The sequence below is a fragment of the Ochotona curzoniae genome, unplaced genomic scaffold (genome assembly GCF_017591425.1).
Source record: "Ochotona curzoniae isolate NIBS_2020 unplaced genomic scaffold, NIBS_Ocur_1.0 scaffold_4701, whole genome shotgun sequence".
Classification (NCBI taxonomy): Eukaryota; Metazoa; Chordata; class Mammalia; order Lagomorpha; family Ochotonidae; genus Ochotona; species Ochotona curzoniae.
Genome location: NW_024467122.1, coordinates 56,454,022 through 56,475,835, shown reverse-complemented (window position 1 = coordinate 56,475,835; position 21,814 = coordinate 56,454,022). Strand labels below are relative to the sequence as shown.

The following is a 21,814-nucleotide window of genomic DNA, read 5'->3' as shown; positions in this document are numbered from 1 at the left end:
CATGATCAAATCAGAGTAATTGGCATTTCTGTCGTACAACATTTGTTGCTCCTGTAGTGTCCATTCTAGTGTGTGTGACACTGAGCCGAACATCGTGTCTCTGGCAGCTCGTTCAGCTCAGGCCACACCACGTTCACTGACTTGGTGTCCTTTCTCTCAAGGCTGAGATTTTGGAATCATAGCAGGTTGACCTTGTCTATCAAATTGCTCTACTCCGCAAGTATCTGTTTTGCTAACATTAACACAAATAACAATATGTTTTAGCCCACAATTTTTAGGTCAATCCGCACTTTTTTCCCATGCGTGTCTTCAGTCAATGCTTATATTTTCTTGTTAACCCAAGTAGGGATTGTGCGGCCAGAACTATAGCCAAGAGACATGATTAGCCTAAGAGAACACTTCATCACTGATATTTTCTTCCTTTGGCTTGTATGCCTTGAATGATCATGCAATTAATTTTCCATATTGGGTGCCTTTGAAGGGAAAAAGGCCAATTATTTGTAATAGAACTGGGCAATACGTGTAAACTGGGGCTGCCTAGGGAAAAGTATGGAATCTGGTCTTCTTAAGCCACTTAAGGAGCTGCACTTGTTACAAAGTGAAGATAAAAAGTTAGTTATGTGACTATGGAAGCATTGCATGCACTCTTTCTGTACTTGCATTTTTTTCCTTTTAATCTGTAAAGATGATGATTATTCCTATCTTAGGCAATGGGAGAATTAAGCAAGAAAATGTATTTAGCTGAGTTCCTGACATGAAAATGTTAAACCCTGATAGGCAGTGAAAAAAAAACCCCTCTAATTTAGGTGACTTTGTCTTCAAGTAAAAATGTCTTGAATTTACAAGTGTGGTTAGGTCATACTGATGTGACTAGCTCTGGGTTAAAGTAAATCTTAACCAGATTTCTATTTTTATTTCAGATTTTTGGTTTTCTGGTATGCTTGGGAATTATTCTTGCGATAGGAAATTCAATCTGGGAGAATCAAGTTGGGGACCAATTCCGAGTGTTCCTTTTTAGGAATGAAGGAGAGAAGAACTCAGTGTTCTCAGGATTTTTAACATTCTGGTCATATATCATCATTCTCAACACAGTTGTACCCATTTCGCTGTATGTGAGGTAAGATGAAAGCCTATTACTCTAATGAAACCATTTCATCAAAATCATTGTATCCTAACAATCACTTGTTTGGAAATTGCAACGGTGAGATAGATGTTTTGCTGTAACTTCTTATGATCAGCTACATCTGTTACAGATGAATAATTAAGTTTTCAGATGTTTAGCTTTTATTTCCAAATCACAAATGTATTTCTTCTTGATTTGGTTAGCCTCTTAGAGATACTTTTCTTTAAAATAACATGGCATACACTATAATGTCGTGTATCCTGATTAATGAGTGTTGGGTTGGTAAGAAAAGGGAGCTCTATGTAAATGGTTCCTCTCTTGCATTAGCCTGCCTCCAGTTCCTGAAGATGGTCAGCTAGCTTTTTAGCTTCTGTAAGTTACTTTGCCTTCCAGTGCCTCAATTTCTTCATTGCAAGGTTGGAGAAAGTTAAAGTTCTATTTCATAGGATTGCATGAAGAGTGAATAAATACTTGTGAAGCTTTTAGAAAATGGCCTGACACACTATAAAAGCTTAATGAATACTTATTTTTCCTATGATTAGTAATGTTGAGTATATAGAGGAGTTGAAATAAAACAGGTGGTACTTACTCTCTGTTAGACAAGAAATATGATTCATAACTCCAACTTGATCTGTCATTACTAGATTTGGTCTTACAAACTAGAGCTAAGTCATGTTATCTTCCTCTTTCTACACACACACACACACCTTTTTCTAAATGTGCATACATAATGTGCACATGGATATGGTATATGTGTATGTGTTTATTTGATAAGGCTTAGCAGTTGGCAGTAGAATCTGCACTCGAGACATTTTTGATCATAATCTTTCAAGACTGAGCCAGACAGCCCTAAAGACACTGGAGCCAAGATGGAGCTTGGTTGTTTGACAGTCTGCATCATCAGTACTTTAACAATACACAAAATCACCCGCTCTAAATCCCCACTAATTTTTACTAGCCTTTTTTTTTTCTTTCCAAAAGCCTAGCAATGATGAAGCAAAGGGAGTTTAATGCACAAAAATCCACCCTTGTTTTGGATAGTGGTCAGGAAACTGAAATGTCAAGTTGTGGGAAATTGACTTGAAGTAGTGGCATGTGGCCACAACACCACAAATTGCTTGGGCCCTTTGGGGCTGTGGTCAGAGTGGGCTGTGTTTAACCTGTGTCCTACTGGTTCATCTTTGATTCTGAGGACCTCTCATGCTCGTATCCAATTATAAAGTTTGTAGTAAATCCTGCACTTTGCCAGAAGAGCTATGGTCAGCTTTATAGCTTTTTCTTTATGTCCTTCACAAATAATAAATGTGCATAGTGGCTTGTCATCTATACATGTGCAATATCATATGTTTGCAGGAAGAAAGTATATTCTGTATGCATTCTTTCTTTGAAGTACATTGGCATTTTCCTTTAGTGATTTGAAGGACTGATTTTTTTTTTGGCTGTTTTTAGAGGCTAGGTTAGATACCCAGATTAACATTCCTTTTCTTCTAATATGCTGTAGTAAACAGAAAGCTTGTTCATAACAGTCCAAACGCAGTTTTTGGCCCTTGCACTGCCACTAATAGCTGTGTGACCTGGGAGAACGTACTTGGCTTCTCTATACCTTAGTGTGCCTGTCAAATATGTGCTGCTCTGTACAATGGGAGGGTTAAAATAATTGATCTCTGAATTTTAGCTCCAAGTAATGCCTCTATCATCTATCTACACATACACAAATATATACATACATATAACAACACATATGTATGTGTTATTTTAAAACTTATCTCCTGCATTACTTTTTAAAAAAAATTTCAATATTACTAATATGTTTTATAATGGATTGTAAAATGTGATGTCTTGAAAATCTCTAAAACTATCTCTACTGTTCTTTTTTAAAGGATTTTCTATAAAGTAGTTTTACATATTTAATCTCATATTTCCCAACAGTCTTATGAAGTAGTTATGGCTTAATTTCTTTCACAAATAAGGACATGATTTGCTTAGGATTATGGAGCTAATTAGGGACAGAACACAGATCCAAACCCAAGTCTTCTGACATTGGCCCCATTTTCTGTGTCCCTAAGCTGCATATTATTTATTTTTCATTGAAGAAGAGAAGAAAAGAGACTCAAGGTCTGTACTGTGTTGGTCAGACATAGTCTTAGTGAAGATTAAATTCAAGCTTTACTTTTACCAAATAAGAGCATTGATTCTGACCTCCACTCCAGGGAGAAACCATTCCAAGGAATTTCTGGTTAGTCTGCCCTATGACAGAGACTTAGAAGTGAGAGGTCGCCCAGGTATTTCTACTTGGAAGGGTAAAAGCCTTCCACAAACACTTCCACTAGGTTTTTGACTAGGAACCCAGAGCAAATTAGTACCATATGTCACTTGAGGATAAAAGTTCAGAATGTACTCTGGTTACCAGTCCTAGGTGTGCAAAGGACATTTATTTTGTAGGATAATTCCTATGCTGTCAACTTGTTTATTATATTCAGAGCCGCTCAGATACATGACTTTCATACATCATGTTAGGAAATACATCCAATATTCTCCCAAGAAATTAGCTTTTGTGTGTTGTTTCCACAGCAAAAGGAACTTGTTTCCATGTTGCTTGTTTTGCCTTAGAATGGGTGGTATCTTGGGCACTGTCCTGTGGGTGTTTAGGCAGAAACGTTATGTGGCCTGATTATGCTAACTGTGAACATTCGTCTCCTTCTCCCTGGTATTATAAAAGAAAGGGCTGAATGTTCCACTGTGACTTTCCTAATTCCTCCTTTTCCAAACAAAAAGGATATCCATTCTCTCTATTTTAAGCTCTAGGAATTTGGATGAATTTAGAATCCTTCTTCTGGCTTTTACTGTAACACAGCAGAACCAAATCCTCTTGCAGTCATTTTGTTTTGAGTTTGTAAAGAGCTGTTAGACATTCAGATAAGCACAGGCCTCAGGTGAGTTATATACATAGTCCCCACTTGTCCTGGGGTATATTCCAAGACCCACAATAGATGCCTGAAATGACCAGTAATACCAAACTGTACATTTCTACAGAAGAGTTACTTGAGCACATGCACTGTGATATCTCAACAGCAGAGCTGATAGCTGAGTGACTAAGTGCAGTTTCTACATGCATACGGGTGGACACACTGAGCAAAGTGCCAATCTATGTCCCATGTGTGAGAGAGGGATAACATGAGATTTCATCATGGTACTCAAAATAAGATGGATTTTGAAATGAATGAATTGCTTGTTTTTGTGTGTGGGTTTTTTTTTTTTTTTTTTGCGTTTAGAATTTTTGAACCCATAGTTTACCTTGAGTAACTCAAACCACAGTGTTAAGCCTTGAGAAAGGGAGGACTCTTGTAGTTACCGAAAGAATGCCATTCCTAAGGCAGGGCCCTCCCAGGATTCACCAAATGCCTTAATTTCTGTCTTGGCTAATAATTTGTGTGACTTAGTCATGTTTCTTAATGTCCTCATTGTTGAAATCAGGGACTAGAGAGCTGAAAGTCCTTTATTCCACACTAATGTACTAGGATGGACAGAACTCACTTTCAGAGTGAAAGTGTTAGGAAAGAAAGCTGACTTAGGTCAACTAAGAAGAGAATTAGAAGTGTTTGTGTGAATGGAAATATATAAAATATGTACATGAAATGACTTATTTTTATATCTTATGAATCTAGTCATAAAGTGATTTTAGTTTGGGAGAAAAAATTGTCTACATTCACATAGTTATAAAGTGAACTGGTAGCATACACATTTAGGGGAGTAGATTACATCTTTTTAGAATTTAAGTGTAGAATTTATTACCCAGAAAGGACTTAAGTGTCTTTCAATCCAGCTTTCTTAGTTTACAGATGAGAAAATCAAGACCTAATTTCTATAATGACCAAAAATGTGCCACCAGTTGTTGTCATTACTACTCATATTTGATTCTGTTCTGAATGTTTTTATTAATGGATATACATGCAATGGAAATGTCAGTGGACTAAGTTAAGCATGAAGCTGAAATAGTAATAAAATTATCAGAAAGAGAGCACACAATGTGATTTTAAATCCAGCAAACCCAAAAGAACAATCTGTAAAACTTTCAACGTAATTCACCTGTGTCTAATTATGTTATGTAAAATATAAAATATAAAGCTTTCATTTAGAGCAATGCTAATTTAAAAACTTACCCATCAATAAAATGGTGTAATGCCTGGGAGCAAATCTCCTATGCTCTGGTGCAGAGCCTATGTGAAATATACAGCAAAGCAGAACAAAACAAATATTTTTACTAATATTTATCTTTGTCTTTGACGTTCTGTTTGGTTTGTGATATTTCATTTGCTTTCAAATAAACTAGTTTCATGTAGATCTGATCAAGACCTCAAATTAAAAAGTGTATTTTAAGTGTATTAAAGTGTATTTTCAGGAAGCATAAATGAGAGATTGCAGCTAAGAATTTTTGGAAGGGAAGAGAATAAAGGTGGTACTGTTTCTTCCCAGCTTTATTCTGTTAAGGCTACAATAATGGAGAAAAATAGAGACTACTAAAGGACATATCAATATAATGAAATTGAAATTCACAAGTCAGATTCTGTTGCATAAAATAGTTTATATGCATCATAGGAATCAACCCAACTTAATGAGGAAGGGCTTTATTATTTCACGGATAGTGATGAGAAAATTTACTGTTTGGAAACATTGGAGATAACTCCTTTTTATTTGTTGTACTTCAAACATTTCCAAGGAAATGTGGAAAAAATTAATGACTTGGAAGCAAATACAGCTATCTGTATGTATAATCTTACATTAGGCAAAGTCTATATTAGCAAAGTTCTCCAAGCAAGCTATAAACTGTGAATTCAATTAAGAAGAGAAAACTTTTCCAGAAACTGACAACAAAGTTAAAACTCTAAATAAAGTAGAAAGCAAACAATAAACTGAATGTTGGCATTATTTTTGACATTTAATAGCTTTAATATCTATAGAATTATCCTAATCAATAGAAATGCATTAATGTTGGGGATAAATAGAAAAGTACAATTATTCAATAGTAATTTCAGGAAGAGATACAGCTGAATAATAAAATTTGACTATTCACTGGTGAAAAAATCAGTAAATTATGATCATGTACCGTTTAAATCAGTGTGCATTAAAGAATAATTCTTAATTATTTGATAGAAGCTTAGACTGTTAGAATCATTTTGGAACCACTTGACATTATACATGGCAAAACTGGAAGATCTTGTACTCTTGGACATAGGAACTTCCCTTTGGGGATTTGGAAGTCATATACCATCATTAATACAAATGACAAAGCTCTTTTTTGGGTAAATAAGCAGAGAAGAATAACAACACATTTCTTTTTCATTCAGGCTCTGTTACGGTTTTGTCTGTGTGGTGTGCAGATAAAGCTTCCTATCTCTTTTGGCAAAGGCAAGTTGTATTGGATAGAAAGTCTTCAACACATTATCTGCATTTCAGGCCTCTAACAAATATGGTTAATAATAATAGTTTTCCTAAGATTAAGAGGTGCAAACCAATATGCTACATGCAAATCTCCATCGGGCTTGTTTATTGTAAACAGAAAACCATGGAGGATTCTCAAGCTTTTTTGCTAAGCTAGCTTATTGCTTTATGGTGCAGCAAGGAACTACCTTAGGAATGTTTAGGAACAGACTTGGTGATTTTGACCTGGGGACAGAGAACCCACACTTTCTCCTCAATTCTGAAGCCACTGGTCGCCTTCTGCCGTTGACAAAGCTTTGCATAATCTGAAATTGATGAAATTCGCTTTTTCCTCCCTTTTAATGGCAACAGTGTGGAAGTAATTCGCCTTGGGCATAGTTATTTTATAAACTGGGATCGGAAGATGTATTACTCCAGGAAGGCAACACCTGCTGAAGCTCGAACAACCACGCTCAATGAGGAACTGGGACAGATTGAATACGTTTTCTCTGACAAAACAGGCACCCTCACTCAAAACGTCATGACTTTTAAAAAGTGTTCCATTAATGGGAGAATCTATGGTAAGAGTGACATTTCCTTTCTCTTAGTGATATCAGTGGTAGTCTTAAAAAATTCACAGCCCCATTTAAAAATATTTTCTTATTTGAAAAGCGAAGTTAGAGTGGGCTATCTTCCTAAATGGCTGTAATGGCTGGGCCTAGGCAGGCAAAGTAAAAAATCTGAGCAAGAAACTCCATCCTACTCTCCCACAAGGATGGCAGGGATCCAGGAAGTAGGTTCTGCTGTCTTCCCAGCCACATTATCAGGGAGCTGAGTAGGAATGCAAGCAGCCGGCATTTGAGCCAGCACTTTGATACAGGATGTCAATGTTGCAAGCAACAGCTTAACTTCCTGCACCACGATGCTGGTTTTCCATGACTTCATTTTTTTTTTAATTAAAAAAAAGTCCCATTCCAGGACCATTCTGGCTTTCTTACTAATGTGCAGCAGCAGCATTTAACATAGGACTCGGCATGTAAAAAACATCGTATAACTGCTGACTAATTTAGAGGATACCTTGGAATGGGACTATCGATGGATAGAGAACGTTAGAAGTGACGCATCCTGAAGTTCCCTTCAAAGCTCCAACTGTGTGATTCTAGTCTGTGGTTTTTGATGGATCCATATTCCAGGGTTGATTCTTGGGAGTCTAATTACTCTTGTTAAAAGTAGTATTTCATTCTTGCTTCCTTTTTGGCTCTAATGTTCGTGCACCTGCTGTTGGGAACTTACTCCTTATTCCCCGAGAATTCATTCTTGACAAGGCTACCATAATGGAATGCCCAGTTTGCTTTTGTCAGGAGACATGTTCTAGAACTGGGACATACATCTAATGATGGGACAGCATCTAAATGAGATCCTTCTCATACCAATGCTGGTCAGTTAGGAGATGGTTCTTTCTGCAGAGGGTGCTGTGGCTCTGCAGAACCTTTTATCAGGTTCCTCAGGAGTATCCTGTTTCTCAACACAGAATCAGGTTCCTCAGGAGCATCCTGTTTCTCAACACAGAATCTCAAGAAGTAAAGGAGATCCAAGAAACAGAGGGAAGCATTTCATTTGCTCCCTCAATCAAAAGTTCACAACTAGCCAAGTATATTAAAGCAAGAATTGACCCAGAACTTGAAGGACATAGTTGGCTACCTTGCTGTCCTCCTCCTCTGTGACCCTCATTCCTGTAACCCTGGGGTCACATTGGTTTCCTGCACTTCCAGCCTCTCCTGCCTTTTCTGGTGGTGGACAACATCCAGCCTGGCTGTCTATAGGCCGTCTGTTACTGTGTGCATTTTTTATATCAATATCTTGATTCGTAAATAATATAGAACTTGTTTAAAAATTTTATTTTGACATTACTTTTGGGAGCTTTCTAAAAATACTGCCATATGGCAAAAAAAAAGTATAAGTAAGCTTTCTCTGAGGGAATGACTTAACATGAGGACACAGTTTTTCTCCCCTTCTCATCATTATATGAGTGACTGCATTGGGGATAATGATAAGAACCTAACTGGTCAGTTTGAGATTTAAATTCCAGGTTTCTGGGTTCGCACCTGAGCCCAGGGACTCTTGCACACTGTAGTCACACAGAATTCCAGATCCAGAGCTCTGTTCCAACAACAGCAAATGCCTCTTGCACAGGTGCTTTGTGGCCATGGGATCGTGAAATGAAGTGAGAGAGATACTTGCATTCACAGACTACCTCTGCGGAGGCTTTTTAGTTTTAGAAAATAAACACCACCCTGTTTCTCAATTTCCTTATCTGAAAAGCAAAAGTTAAGATTTTCATCTTGTGTTTCTTTATAAGGGTGAATAATAATGTAACTATGTGGCATGTTGTTGATGCCAGTACCTCTTACTATTACAAAAAGCAAGATCTTGGAAAATAATATTAAACCTTACAATACCAAGCAAAAATTGGAAAATTTTTAGTGCTTCATAAATAAGACACCTAAAATCAATTGTGTTCCATTTGTAACCATGGCTTGTTCCATTAAAAAAAAACTTAATGATAGAAGAAGTTCATATTTCTTGTTTAAAAACAGCAGAGGCATCAAACTTATAAACAATATGATGAATGTGTGTGAACACACACACACACACACACAATATCAACCAACCCAAAAGAATACTATAAGTACTGATTATTTCTGTATGATATTCTGTTAGTGGTTTTTATTTTTTACTACCTGTACTTTCTAATATTTCCATTATAAACATTTCAGGTTCATACTAACATGTTATTTTGAAATTTCTAGAAGGTAGGTTTTTATATTCTCTGCAGAAGGCACTGACATTGCTTAAGGCTCACATGCTAATTGGCCTTGTGATGACACAAATTTATCCAGCGCCAAATTAGGTGAACAAAGCTGATCTCACCCAGCTCTAGCACTAAAGAGAACTGGTCTGACTAGGATATAATTCTGGGTCCTCCAACAGTGGATAAAATACAGAAAATAAAAATTTTCCCCTTGAGGTCATAGGAAATGTAGAAGGAGTGATAAAATTCACAGAAAAATGTAATTACAACTTCATACTTTTTTTCATGACTCCTATACTTTTCTTGGAAAACACGAGTATCAGCATTAGTTGCTCTGGTTAGAGTTAACATTTCCATTTCTGTGTTTGTATTCATATCAGCATTTTAGAAGGTACTTTAATAAATCAATGTGTTCTTAAAATGTCTAAATCTAGGCATAATTTTAATTTTCAATTTTTGTTTTGGCAGGTGAAGTACATGATGATTTCAGTCAGAAGACAGAAAGAACAAAGGTGTGGAAGTGGTAATATTTCACTCTTAGCTTTAATTTCAGGTTGTACATGCTTTTTAGGAAGTGATAAGTTCTATGATACATTTTGATTATAAGCACCTGATGTAGTAAATATCCCTATAAACACTGCTTTTGCTACATCTCATGGGTATATATTCTTGTTTTGATTGTAATTTCTTAAGGTTTCTGCCTTTCTCTTACTGATATCTTTAGTACCACATGGGTCATGCAGTAGCATCATATTCTACAAAGAGATTTTTGATATTCCTTTTCATCACTTTAGTGACTTGTTGCTCATTCTGTAGCATGTGTTTTAACTTCAGGTTAATGTAAATTTTCTGTTTTCTCCCTGCTGTGGACTCTGTTTTCTGGCTCTGTATTTAAGGGGATGTATAACAGAAGTGTAGCAGGGACTGACATGTCCAGACGTAGAGCCATAATGTCAGCATGTCTCTCTGCAACCAGACGAAAGATGGACTCCCAGTGAAGCTGTTGAAGATATTCTGACAGTAGGAGGCCGGACTGTCTGACATTGTCCATACCTACAACATCAGGAAACACTTCAATAGTGAAATGATGGACTTAGGACTGTATATGAAGGACCACCCATTGTAAAACTAGAGGGGAAATCAGAAGGGGGAGGAGAGGAGAATGGGGTAAACCAGAGCCTATGAAATTATAAAATAATAACAATAAAAAGAAAGTGGTGAGTTCCTAGAGGCCTGCCTTACACCACCACCAGACAATACACAACATTTAGAAATGGATCATGTAGTTCAAAATTCTTTCTTATCCAGCTTCCTCAGCCACATAGATCTCTCTTTTATAAATTATCTTAGGGATTTATATGCACATATAAGCAAAACTAATTAGTTTATACTTAGGTGGTAGTGCAATATACAAATTGTTCAACATTCTTTCCCAATGCTGTATTATGGAGATCTTTCTGGGTAAGTTTTTGAGAAGAACTTACTCTTTTAGTTACTGACTAGTATTCAGTTGTATTGATGTTCCACAATCTATGTATACAAACACTTATGGACATTCAGAAATTACCAATATTTTGCTCCGAAGTGTCTGGTTTTTCCATGTTTTTTTTTTTTATCTTTTTGTTTATAATTCTCACTCTCTTCACAAGTTAATTTCTGGGATATATAGGGTATCTTTGAATCTGTTTTGAAATACATGTCAGATCTTTCCTATTTCTCTGTTTTTTTAGGATGTTATTGGTATTGATGCTGAATGGTGATTTTTGTTTGTGTATCTTGTAACTTTGTGTTTACATTGGAAAAAAAAAATAGCCACCTGTTTTCACCGTATAGATTGGCTTGTATGGAGAAGGCCATGTCAAAGCTTAGTCAGGCTAGAGATCCTGGGAACCTATGAAGACTTGGTGAGGTGGGCTCACCTTCTCTAGGCCTTCATGGGTAATTTTTCAATTAAAGTTACAGGGTCCTGATCATTTCTTTTGCCGAGTCTGAAGATCCTTGCTCTTTCTGATGTCTGCCTGCAAGTTCTCTAGCTCTGCCATAGGAAACTGTTTTCCTTTTTCTTTTTCTTAGCAACCACTGGCATTCAAAATATTCTAGTCCCTAATGTTAGGCAAAATAGATGCTGGGTCCGTGGATAGCCTTTCGAAAAGCTGCAATGCTGGATATTCTATTTGCTTGAGACAGCAAGATCTCCCATTTAGCTTCTTCTCATGCCAAACCATGCTGGCTGCAGTAAGCTGCCCCGTTTGTCTCTGTTCTTGGTATCCCTCAGATATCAAAAGCATGTTGATTCAGTCAGCATTTTGAATATGTCAAGGCAGAAACCAGTCCCCCTGAGGACCCTTTCAACAATCACAAATGGAATTCCCTCCCCTTTGGAGAAAGTTGTTGCTAGCTGAGATACTGTCTCCCAGGTCCTGAGTTTTTGCTCACAAAATACAGTGCTCTTTAGGCCTTTCCTTTGAAGAATTATTTCAGACACAGACTTATTTATCTACTACTTGTGGATTTTTGACATTTCAATCTGTAGCTCAGCAATTTTTTTTTTTTTGCTACAGAGAAGAAAACAATGTTAATCTATATATTGAGTGACAGAAAAGATATGAGATTGGAATAGAGGACAAGGGAAGAGGAAGTGGAGGATAGGTAATAACTTCATCTTGTGAATCAGAGAGATATACTTGATTAACAAAAAGGTTTCCAGTTACAGTGTTACAGTTGGGAGATTGAACTATGCAGTATCTTTGTAGTCAGATGGGAGGATACAAAGAGGAGTAAATTTAACTAAGTCTTCATTTGATTGTGGAAAGATCTTTGCAGATAACATCTGATATTAAGTCCATTAATAGTGGTGTGACTGCATACTTTTAGAGATCTGAGGTATCTTTCAAGAAGTTTGAGTGGTTTTCTCTGTTGAATGACATTAGGGTTGTTTGTGTGTCCATTGGGGGTATACTTTTAAGTCTCAGTATTTAATTTCGTCATCATCTGAACATAATGTGTTGATTGAAAATACTAAGTATACTTGAATAAAATAAGAAACTAGCATATTGTAAATATTTGAAAAGTAGTAACCATGATTAAATTACTGAGTGAACAGGGGTATGATTTAAGAATAGGATAAAGGAAGCTGGTGTTGTAACCTAATGGGTAAAAGTTGCTACCTGCAACACATATGTGGTGTCCTGTATGAGCACCAGTTCATATCCTGGTTGCTCTACTTCTGGTTCAGCTCCTTGCTAATGGCCTGGGAAAAGAAGCAGAAGATGGCCAAAGTATTTGGGTGCCTGCCATTCGTGTTGGTGATCTAGTTGAAGTTCCTGGCCATGGGGAACCATCAGATGAAAGACTTTCTTCTTATCTAACTCTGACTTTCAAAACCAATGAATCAATCAATTTGGTTTTTTCTTTTTGGCAAAAAATAAAAACAGGCAGTTATTATGACACAGTATTTAAAGCATTGGTTGAATTTCAGTTCTGTCTCTACCATTTCCTGTATGAGTGGTCCTGGAAATACTGAGATGCCCGTTTGTAAAATGAGGATAATAATGTTTTCTACTCATAGTTGTTAAGAAGATAAAATTTTAATTACCCATATGAGGCTGTTAACATGTTTCCTGTTCGCTATTAATAGAGTAATATTATCCAGTATTGTAAGTTCTAGAATAAATCTCACTTCAAAGAACAAAGAACCTACTCGACTAATTTTACTGCAAGCTTTGACACTTAGAATGGATAATTTAAACTGCCTACTGTATTGCCGCCTCTTCAAAAAGGATCTGTAATGCTCTCTGCTCATTTATATTTGTAAGCAATTGCAAAAGTTAATGGGAACTTTAAAAATAAAAATGCTAGCAGTAATCTTTAGGGATACAAAAATAGTCTCTGCAGTTCATAAGCCCTTGTATTCAGAGTAGAACCTTTACATGGCTCTGCTCTTAAAATAGATATAGGCTTGCAGTCCCTTCCAAATTTTCCATTTATGAAAGATAATATGTGCTGTCAGTTATTGCATTACACACTATTCCCAATGCATTTTTAAAAGCCATTTTAAATTTTTTTGAGAGAGCAACAGAGAGATTTTCCATCCACAGATTCATTCCCATATGACCAGGTCTGAGCCAGGCTAAAGCCAGGAGACAGGAACTTTCTCTGAGTCTTCCACATGGGTCCAAGGGGCCAATGACTTGGGCCATCTTCTGTGGCTTTCCCAGGCACAGTAGCAAGGAACTGGATTGGAACTAGAGCAGCTGGAACTCCAAATGGCATTCCTGAATGGGATGCCAGCATTACAGATGGCAGCTTAACTCTCTGTACCACCACACTGGGCTCCTACATTAATATTTTTGCCTTGAAAGTATTAATTCACAGGCATGAAGTGGGCTGATAGTCACTCATTATAGACGAATTATTCCAGATTAGATATTGTTGCCAAATGAAGTCAAAACAAGTTTGGACATTAAGTAAGATTCAGAAAAAGAAAAACAATTTTGTTTTCTGGACATCTTTGTAATTTCGAGTTGTAATGAATATTTAGGGATCTGTACAATCTTTCTAGATTTTTTTCTTCTCCATATTCTTCAAGTAACTTTATTGCTATGGTAAAAGGTTCTAAAATGACAATATTATATTTAATAGTAGTGCCAAAACAAACACTTCACTGTCAGACAGTTGGGGCTGCCGAATCATACAAACACTAAAGATAGTTGGAAAAAATATTGCTGCATTTTAGAAGGTGATTGTTGCATTAAGGTCTATTGTTTTAATTGTTTTTCTACAGGAAAAAGAGCATGTGAATTTCTCTGTTAAACCCCAAGCTGATAAAACATTTCAGTTTTGTGACCACAGTCTGATGGAATCCATTAAACTGGGGGATCCCCAAGTGCATGAATTCTTCAGGCTGCTTGCTGTTTGTCACACTGTAATGTCAGAAGAGAATAGTGCAGGTGAGTAGAAAGTGTGTCGGTGGTGAAACTTTATTTCTGTGTTTATTTAAAAGCAGAACTATTATTAAATTTTAATTATTTGTAAGTGGAAGCTAGTGCTTTTCACAAAGACTTTGCCTGTCACTAGTTTTTCGTTGTTTGTATCCTGAAGGTTTCAGAAAAAAAAATGTGGAGATGCAAAAGCAAAGCAAAACAAAACAAAAAACAAAAAAACAAGGGGAATGGGAAGGTGGGAACCCCACATACCAATAGGATGGGATGCATTTAAATATTCACCCTATAGACAGAATTACAGATAGAGGAGAGGGATCTTTCAATGGCTGGTTCACTCCTCAATTGGTTGCTTGAGTCTGAAGTCAAGACTCAGGAACTCTATCCAGTTCTGCCACATGGATGTCAGGGGATCAAGTCCTCAGGCCATCGTCCACTGCTTTCCCAAGTGTATTGGCAGGGAGCTGGGCTGGAAGTGCAGCGGCTTGAACCAGAGCTCCCATGAGGTGGTGGCATCATGGGTGGCAGCTGAACTTTGTGTGTAACTGAGCTAGCCCCAGAGATGGACTCTTTCTTACGACCGAGTGTCATATTTTACTATGAGCTTCCTGGTGGTGAAGATAAATGGGGAAATAGAACTGAGTCATTTAGCTGTTGCTAGTAATACACATATCCAACACACCCACAAGCCATATGTTTAGACCAAATTTTCTCAACATTGGGGTAAAATGTATTTAATACTCTGATTCCACATTATGAGAATGTCCTCATGTTTACAAGATGGTTGTTTGACTTTCAGGGTTCTTAGAAAAAAAAACTATCTGTTCACTTTAAATTTTGAAGTTGGAAGGCAGGTAGATAATATAGTGAACCAACCTACTGTTCCAATAGAGCCCAATATATGCCATTTACAAGTTTTATGTTTTTCTATTAGCAACTTTCAAAAGTACTTTCAAGTAATTTCAGCTCAGAAGTGAAATTTGTTACATACAGTCTTATAAATGTATACGTATGTGCATGTATGCTTCTGTATTAAGCATGCATATGTGTATGTAGATACATACTGTTTTACTCTCCACCACTTCCCCTGCCCAACACTACTCCATCCAGATAGATGTATATTTTGTATTTCATTGTTTGTTACCCCGTTGGAACTATATTCAGGCCATACTTTTATCCTTGATGATGCTGGAACCCATTCCTTGGATTTTAATCATTTTGAGGATTCACATAATTATATTTATGAGTTTAATTTAACTTTATATTACTAATGCCAACAAAGAATTAATGATAGCTTCTTCTACGGAATGTCCTTTAAGTTTCTTTTATCTCTGCCTCTGAGCTCATTTCATTCCCAAAACTGTTTTAATTGCAGTCTGTTCCTCATTTAATGTTATGATACTTTTTAGACATCTTTGAGCTTTTTAATTAAACTTATTTTGAAATTTTCTTTTGTTTCCTCTATTATGTTTTATCCAAGGGAGTGTCCTATTTTCTTGAGTGCCGTGTCTAACTTTCATGCTGTTCTCAAGCATGTGATGAGTGGCGGTGGGTTGCCTCTTACTTGCGTTTGTGAATCTCGTTTGGAGAACATAGGTTCCCATCGCGGTACATTTCCCATGGCCTCATGGTTTGTTAGAAGGGGCAGAATGTGTAGCTTGTCTTCTGGAATTTCTACGGTTCCCGGGGTTATTGTCCTGCTTTTCTAGATCTGGTGCGAGGTATTTCTGCTGTGGTACCGTTGAACAGAGGATTGTGCTTAAGGTCCCCAGCCTAAAAGAAACTGATAAACTTTTCTTTTTCTTGTCCTCATGGAATCTCTTTTACACATTTATTTTATACACTGGAAAGGCAAGGTTATAGAGGAAGACATAGTGGTGGGAGAGAGAGAAGGTGGAGGGTGAGGGAGAAGGACAGGTGCTAATAGATACAGGTTAATACATCTTCTTTAAAGGGATTTTGGTAGTGAGGACCACTAGATACATATGTCTCATCAACTGTTTCTATCTCTCGCCTTGAGATACCAAATTCTAAGTGAAGTATTACACCACTCAGTAAAGAAAAATAAAGCTTATTTTCTTGTTTTTAAGATTTGTCATGATAGGATCAAGAGTTTATGGATTCAAATAAATCCATGTGTGTTAAAATGCATCAAAATGCATTATATAAATGTTATGAAAAACAATAGACTCTAAAGCTAGCAAATTTAAAACTACACGATTATGTGCTTTGTAGTTCTAGGTACTACTTTCATTTTAAATGTGTGCTATTTGTTTCACAGAGAAGTCCTTTGGAAAAGTTGCTATTCCATTTTTTTTTTTTTTTGGTCAGGACAAAATTTCTAAGGCAGGAAATTGAGAACCATAGATATGCCAGTGGGACCCTTTGTTTTATTTTCTGGTGTATGACATTTAAAGGTAAACAAAAATTACATTTTATTCTTACTGCTGCAATACACCCATGCTTGCTTTAACATCATTGAAGCTTGATTTTTGGTGTGGTCTGTGTTCCATTTTCAAAAGTATTTAACACACAGCATGTGCGTGAAATGAATGTAAATATGTTACATTTATTCAGTTCTAGATTCTAAACATGTCCAGAAGATAATGTTTTTGATTGATTCTACCACTCTTGATTATTTTGATGCCATGATATTTCATATGGTGAGAGATATTTAAATCACCCAACATATAAATATATGTTTATACTCATATTTGTACAATTTGCCCATGTTTGCTTTATATAAAGTTTATGCTATTAGTTGGATGCTCGTTTAAAATCATGTCTTCTTTAAAATTTGTGACAATATATCCTGATTGTCTTCTTTAGTAATTTTTTTTGCCTTAAAGCTTATTTTATCTGATATTAATGTAGTTATGGGTGTTTTCTTTCTGTTAGAAGTAGCATCATTTAGCTTTTTCTATTTCTTCTCCTCAATCTACCTTTCCCCCTGTGTTTATATACACATTTCCTGCACATGGCAAATTGTTCAGCAATTAAAAAAATCCAGGTATACAAATCCAAATGTTAATTGGGATAATTATTCCATTTGCCTTTATTTCTTCTTTGATAGACTTATATTTTAGTTATTTAATGTATAATACATCATCTCCTATCTTTGTATTTTATATTTTCTCTTTTTATCTCTTTTCCTTTTTAATGCATCAAGTCCATTTTCACTGCTGCTAGTTTGGAAAGACTATGTATACTCTTTTTTTTGTAGTTTCCTAATGATTAATTTAGGAATTTTAGTATAATGAACTGAGCAAAAGCTAAGTTGCATTGTACATAACACAGGGAATCTTAATACTCATCAACCTTACTCTTATGTATTTCTTTTGTCATGCATTTTAATACTTTTAACTTCCATAGATATTTCATAGTCAGTGTTTGGGTCCATCCACATATTTCCTAATGCCTGTCTTCTTCCTTGTTTGCCCCTTCTCTGACCTTCTGCTGAACTGAAGTATATTCTTTAGAATTTCCTTTACCAAGTGTCTTCTAATGGTGAGTTCAAGATTTTGTTTGAAATGGGTTCATTTCATCATTTCATCCTTACTCCCGAATAAAATTTTTAGTGTGTATAGAAATGTCAAGTCACAATTTTTTCCTGGAATACCAATATTATTTCATTGTATTCTGGCTGCTCTTCCTGTTACTTTGAACTTGGCAATCACTGATCTTCTGCAGTATTGAAAATTTCTTGTTCTTTTCTTCCATGTTTTACAGGATAGGTATAATTTTTTAAAATTCTGTGGTTCTGATTTCTTTCTTTTTCTTTTTTCCTTATTAACTAGCATTTTAAAAAATAACTTCTGGAATGTTCTCATCTATGGTTATCTTTAAATATTGCCTGTGATCCATTTTCTCATGTTGGAGCTTCAGTGTTGGATGTTTTCCTACTGTTCTGTATGTGTTTAAACTATTTTGTCATCTTCTATTTTTTGACTCTCTGAGCTATATTCTGAAATTTTCTCTACTTTTTTCTACTCTATGAATTCTTCTCACAAGATCTTTGGTTCTTTCCTAAATCTGCTTAGTTTCATTCCTCTTTTTCACTTCTTGAAACATACTAATTACATTTACTATTTCCAATAATTACAATACTTGAACACTTTTGCAGGTTAAAAAATATTTATTTGAAAGGTAGAGTTACAGATAGGGGGATAAATGAAAGAATTAAGAGATCTTTCAACAGATTATTCACGCCACATGGCTGCAATGATGAAGGCAGGCCAGTGCCAGGAACCTGGAACCTTATCTGGGATTCCAGGTGGGTATAAGGGCCCAAGTAAATGGGCCATCTTCTCTTGCTTTCCCAGGTGTATTAACAGGGAGCTGGTTTCCAAGTAGAACTGTCCAGACTTGAATCAGTGCTCATGTGACGTTCCAGTTTCACGTTAGTGGCTTCACTGACTGCTGTAACACTGGTCCCAGTTGTTGAAGATCTCACAATCTCTTGTTTCTGCTGGTTCTTGCCTTTTAAAAAATGTTAATGAGTTAACATTAGAATGAGTTAAACATTTCATTTGGTACTTTATATGTAGAAATTTCTTGTGTTAGCCTTTTTCCTCTTAAAGGAATTTATATTTTCTTCAATCAAAGTTCTAATGCAGGAGAATTTCAGATTAAACTTTTAATTTGATCTTTTTTAAGGCCACCCAAATATTATGAATTCAGCAGGCAAATAAACATGAGAATTAGACTTTGGTCCAGAAGTCTCAGGAGTTTTACTTTCTTCTACTTCTAAGCATAATTTTAATTTCCATTATAGCATTTGCATTGCAGAAAAGTAGACATAGGTTTCCAATTAAATCTCTTAGAAATTAGTCTTTGGGGTTTTCAGAGGTGGTCTTCGTTAACACTTTCTTTTTTTTTTTTAATTATTTACTTTTACTTGAAAGGCAGATTTTCAGGGGGAAAGAAAGAAAGAGAAAGATCTTCCATGTACCTGTTCACTCCCCAAATGACCATAATGGCCATAGTTGAGCCAGTCTGAAGCTAGGAGCCATGAGCTTCGTCTGGATCTCCCACATGGATGCAGGGACTTGAGGACTTAGGCAATCCTTTGCTGCTTTCACAGGCCATAAGCAGGGAGCTGTAAGGGAAATGGAGCAGCTAGGACACAAACCGGTGTTTATATGGGATGCTGGTGCTTAAAGGTGGAGGATTAGCTTGTTGAGCCATATTGCTGGCACTTCCCCCCACTTATGCTTTTTGTCTTTAGGAGGTCTGGGGGTCTCACTTTTCTAAGTCAAGCCTCAAGGAACTGGAAACAATGATCTAGTTCTCCTAGTTCATAAAATTCCCTCAAAGCAAAGCCTATTATCACACTTTAATCCTATCTGTGTCCTTTATCTCCAACTTGGACTTGAGCAATTTGTACTTTCTTGCCAGTTTATAGATGTACCCAACAATCTTAAAAACATTATTGTTTTTCTAAACTTTTTTTTTTGTTTTGATAATCTTTACATAGTTGATTAGGGCACAACGGGTGAAAGGCTACAGGGAGGTGGGTAAGACCATTGTTTCCACATTCTCTCTCTCTCTTTCTTTTTCTGTATCTGGGGTAAGGAGGGAGATAAAGGGAGAAGCCCCACCCAGCTTGCCACAATCCTTGTAGTAAGAGAAGTTGATCCTGCACCCAGCCTACCATATGGGGAGTCCTTTTATCATGTCACATATAGACCAAGTAATTGCTTTATATTTTTTCTTGTTTGTAAAATTTTTGAAAATTGATTTAATACTACTATATCAAGGGGAAATAATACAATAATATAATAAAAAGATTTGTGTTGCTAATCATTTCTTCCCTAAATTCCAGTAGGGATAACCTGGGACAATATTTGGTATGTAACATTTTACCCTTCCTAGTTCCAGCACAGTGGAGAAGCAGGCTTGAAAATGGTCTTTTCTGTTAAGCCAGCTAGGGCTGTGTTGTGTGTGGGATCTTTCAACTAGTTGGAGAGTAGAAAAGGTCTGAGTGTGGGAACACGCTGGGTGTAGGAACCTTGCAGGGTGTTCCAGGGTGAGTATTGGGATTCTATACATGTTAGGTATTGACTTCAGTATTTATTCCCTTTGTGTTCCTCCTAGGACAACTGATTTATCAAGTTCAGTCTCCCGATGAAGGTGCTCTTGTGACTGCTGCTAGACATTTTGGGTTCGTTTTTAAATCTCGGACACCAGAGACCATAACCATAGAAGAACGAGGGACACTAGTTACGTATCAATTGCTTGCTTTTTTGGATTTCAACAATATCAGAAAACGGATGTCAGTCATAGGTAGGTGGATAGTTGATGTTGCTTTTGATCATTTGATATTAGTATGATTATATTGATGCTTTTCATGGAGCATTTCACTCTTGACTATATCATGAGAAATGTAATAATGCTTTTGTCCCTTTGTGAACTCTTACAATTCTTGCTTTCACCTCAACACGGTAGTAAAACACAATTGCTATTTGCCAAATACTTGTTACATTCCAAGCACTGTTCTCCATACACAAATCAGCCATAGTAATAGTCACAACAACCACAGGAAGGTAAGTACTGTTCGTGTGTGTGTCCGTTTCAGACAGGAAGTTGCTCATGTCACAGAATTGGTGAAGTCTGCTGAGTCCATTCGCTTCATTACTGTACCATATGGACTCAAGATGAGTTTCTGAATTTTTTGGCACATACTAATTGTGGTAAACAACATCACCAGTGTCCTCATAACCATTCATTTTTTCTTCACTTTCATTGCTGGGAATGACTGTATTGAATACCACAAAAAATCCAGGATTTCCTAACTCAGTGAATGTTCAGCCTAAGTGCTCAGTGTCTCTCATTTTTAATTCCCTTTTCCATTCCTCCAACAGATGTGCTAAACCTCTACCCTTCCTTAAGCTAACCCTATCACCATCTCCGTGTCTCTTGAAGCGAAAGTCTTTATTTCTCAAAAAAAAAAAAAATGACCTTCAAGGTCAGAGATTATTCTACTACTCTTTTCCTTATCCTCCCATTCATTTCAAGGCTCCACATATTTTTATTCATCTTTCTTTTCCGCTCCGGAGAAAAATGACTTCTGTTCATCTTCAAAGCTGAAGATTGAACTGGTCCCTCTTCATTACTTTTTCCTGTTGTCTCTGGCTCCTTCCTTCATCCCACTACAGAATCGGCATCCTGTCTACTGATATACATTTTCAAGTTCTGTTGTCCATTGGTTTTCTACACTTTTGACCCAATCAAAGCAAATTTTCATTCTTTAGCCTTCTTCCTCTTCATACAACATTGGGGTTAGGCTTCTGAAAGCACTACTCAAGTGGAGCTGCTTTCTTAGAAATTTCTAGTCATACCATACTTTCCAATCCAATGGCCATTCCCTCTCTCTCTACTATGTAATTTTTTCTTCTCTTTTTAAAGCTTATCATTGTTTAATAATGCTGACACTTTCTTGGCATGCTGCCTTTGCCTCTGTGAACCCACTGTCTCCTAGCTCCCCTCTCACTGTGATTTCTTCAGTAGTGGGACTTTTTC

At 36.5% G+C, this 21,814-nt stretch overlaps 1 protein-coding gene across 3 annotated transcripts in view; it reads left to right on the top strand.

Annotated features, from left to right (window-relative positions):
• The window catches only part of ATP8B4 (ATPase phospholipid transporting 8B4 (putative)), a 249,725-nt gene that overhangs the window by 164,175 nt on the left and 63,736 nt on the right, over nt 1-21,814 (top strand). For all 3 annotated transcript variants that reach the window (XM_040969053.1, XM_040969054.1, XM_040969052.1), the window contains exons 12-16: nt 921-1,117; nt 6,914-7,122; nt 9,822-9,865; nt 14,137-14,302; nt 20,390-20,578. In XM_040969053.1, the coding sequence (XP_040824987.1) occupies nt 921-1,117; nt 6,914-7,122; nt 9,822-9,865; nt 14,137-14,302; nt 20,390-20,578 (805 nt within the window). The remainder of the gene's footprint in view (nt 1-920; nt 1,118-6,913; nt 7,123-9,821; nt 9,866-14,136; nt 14,303-20,389; nt 20,579-21,814) is intronic.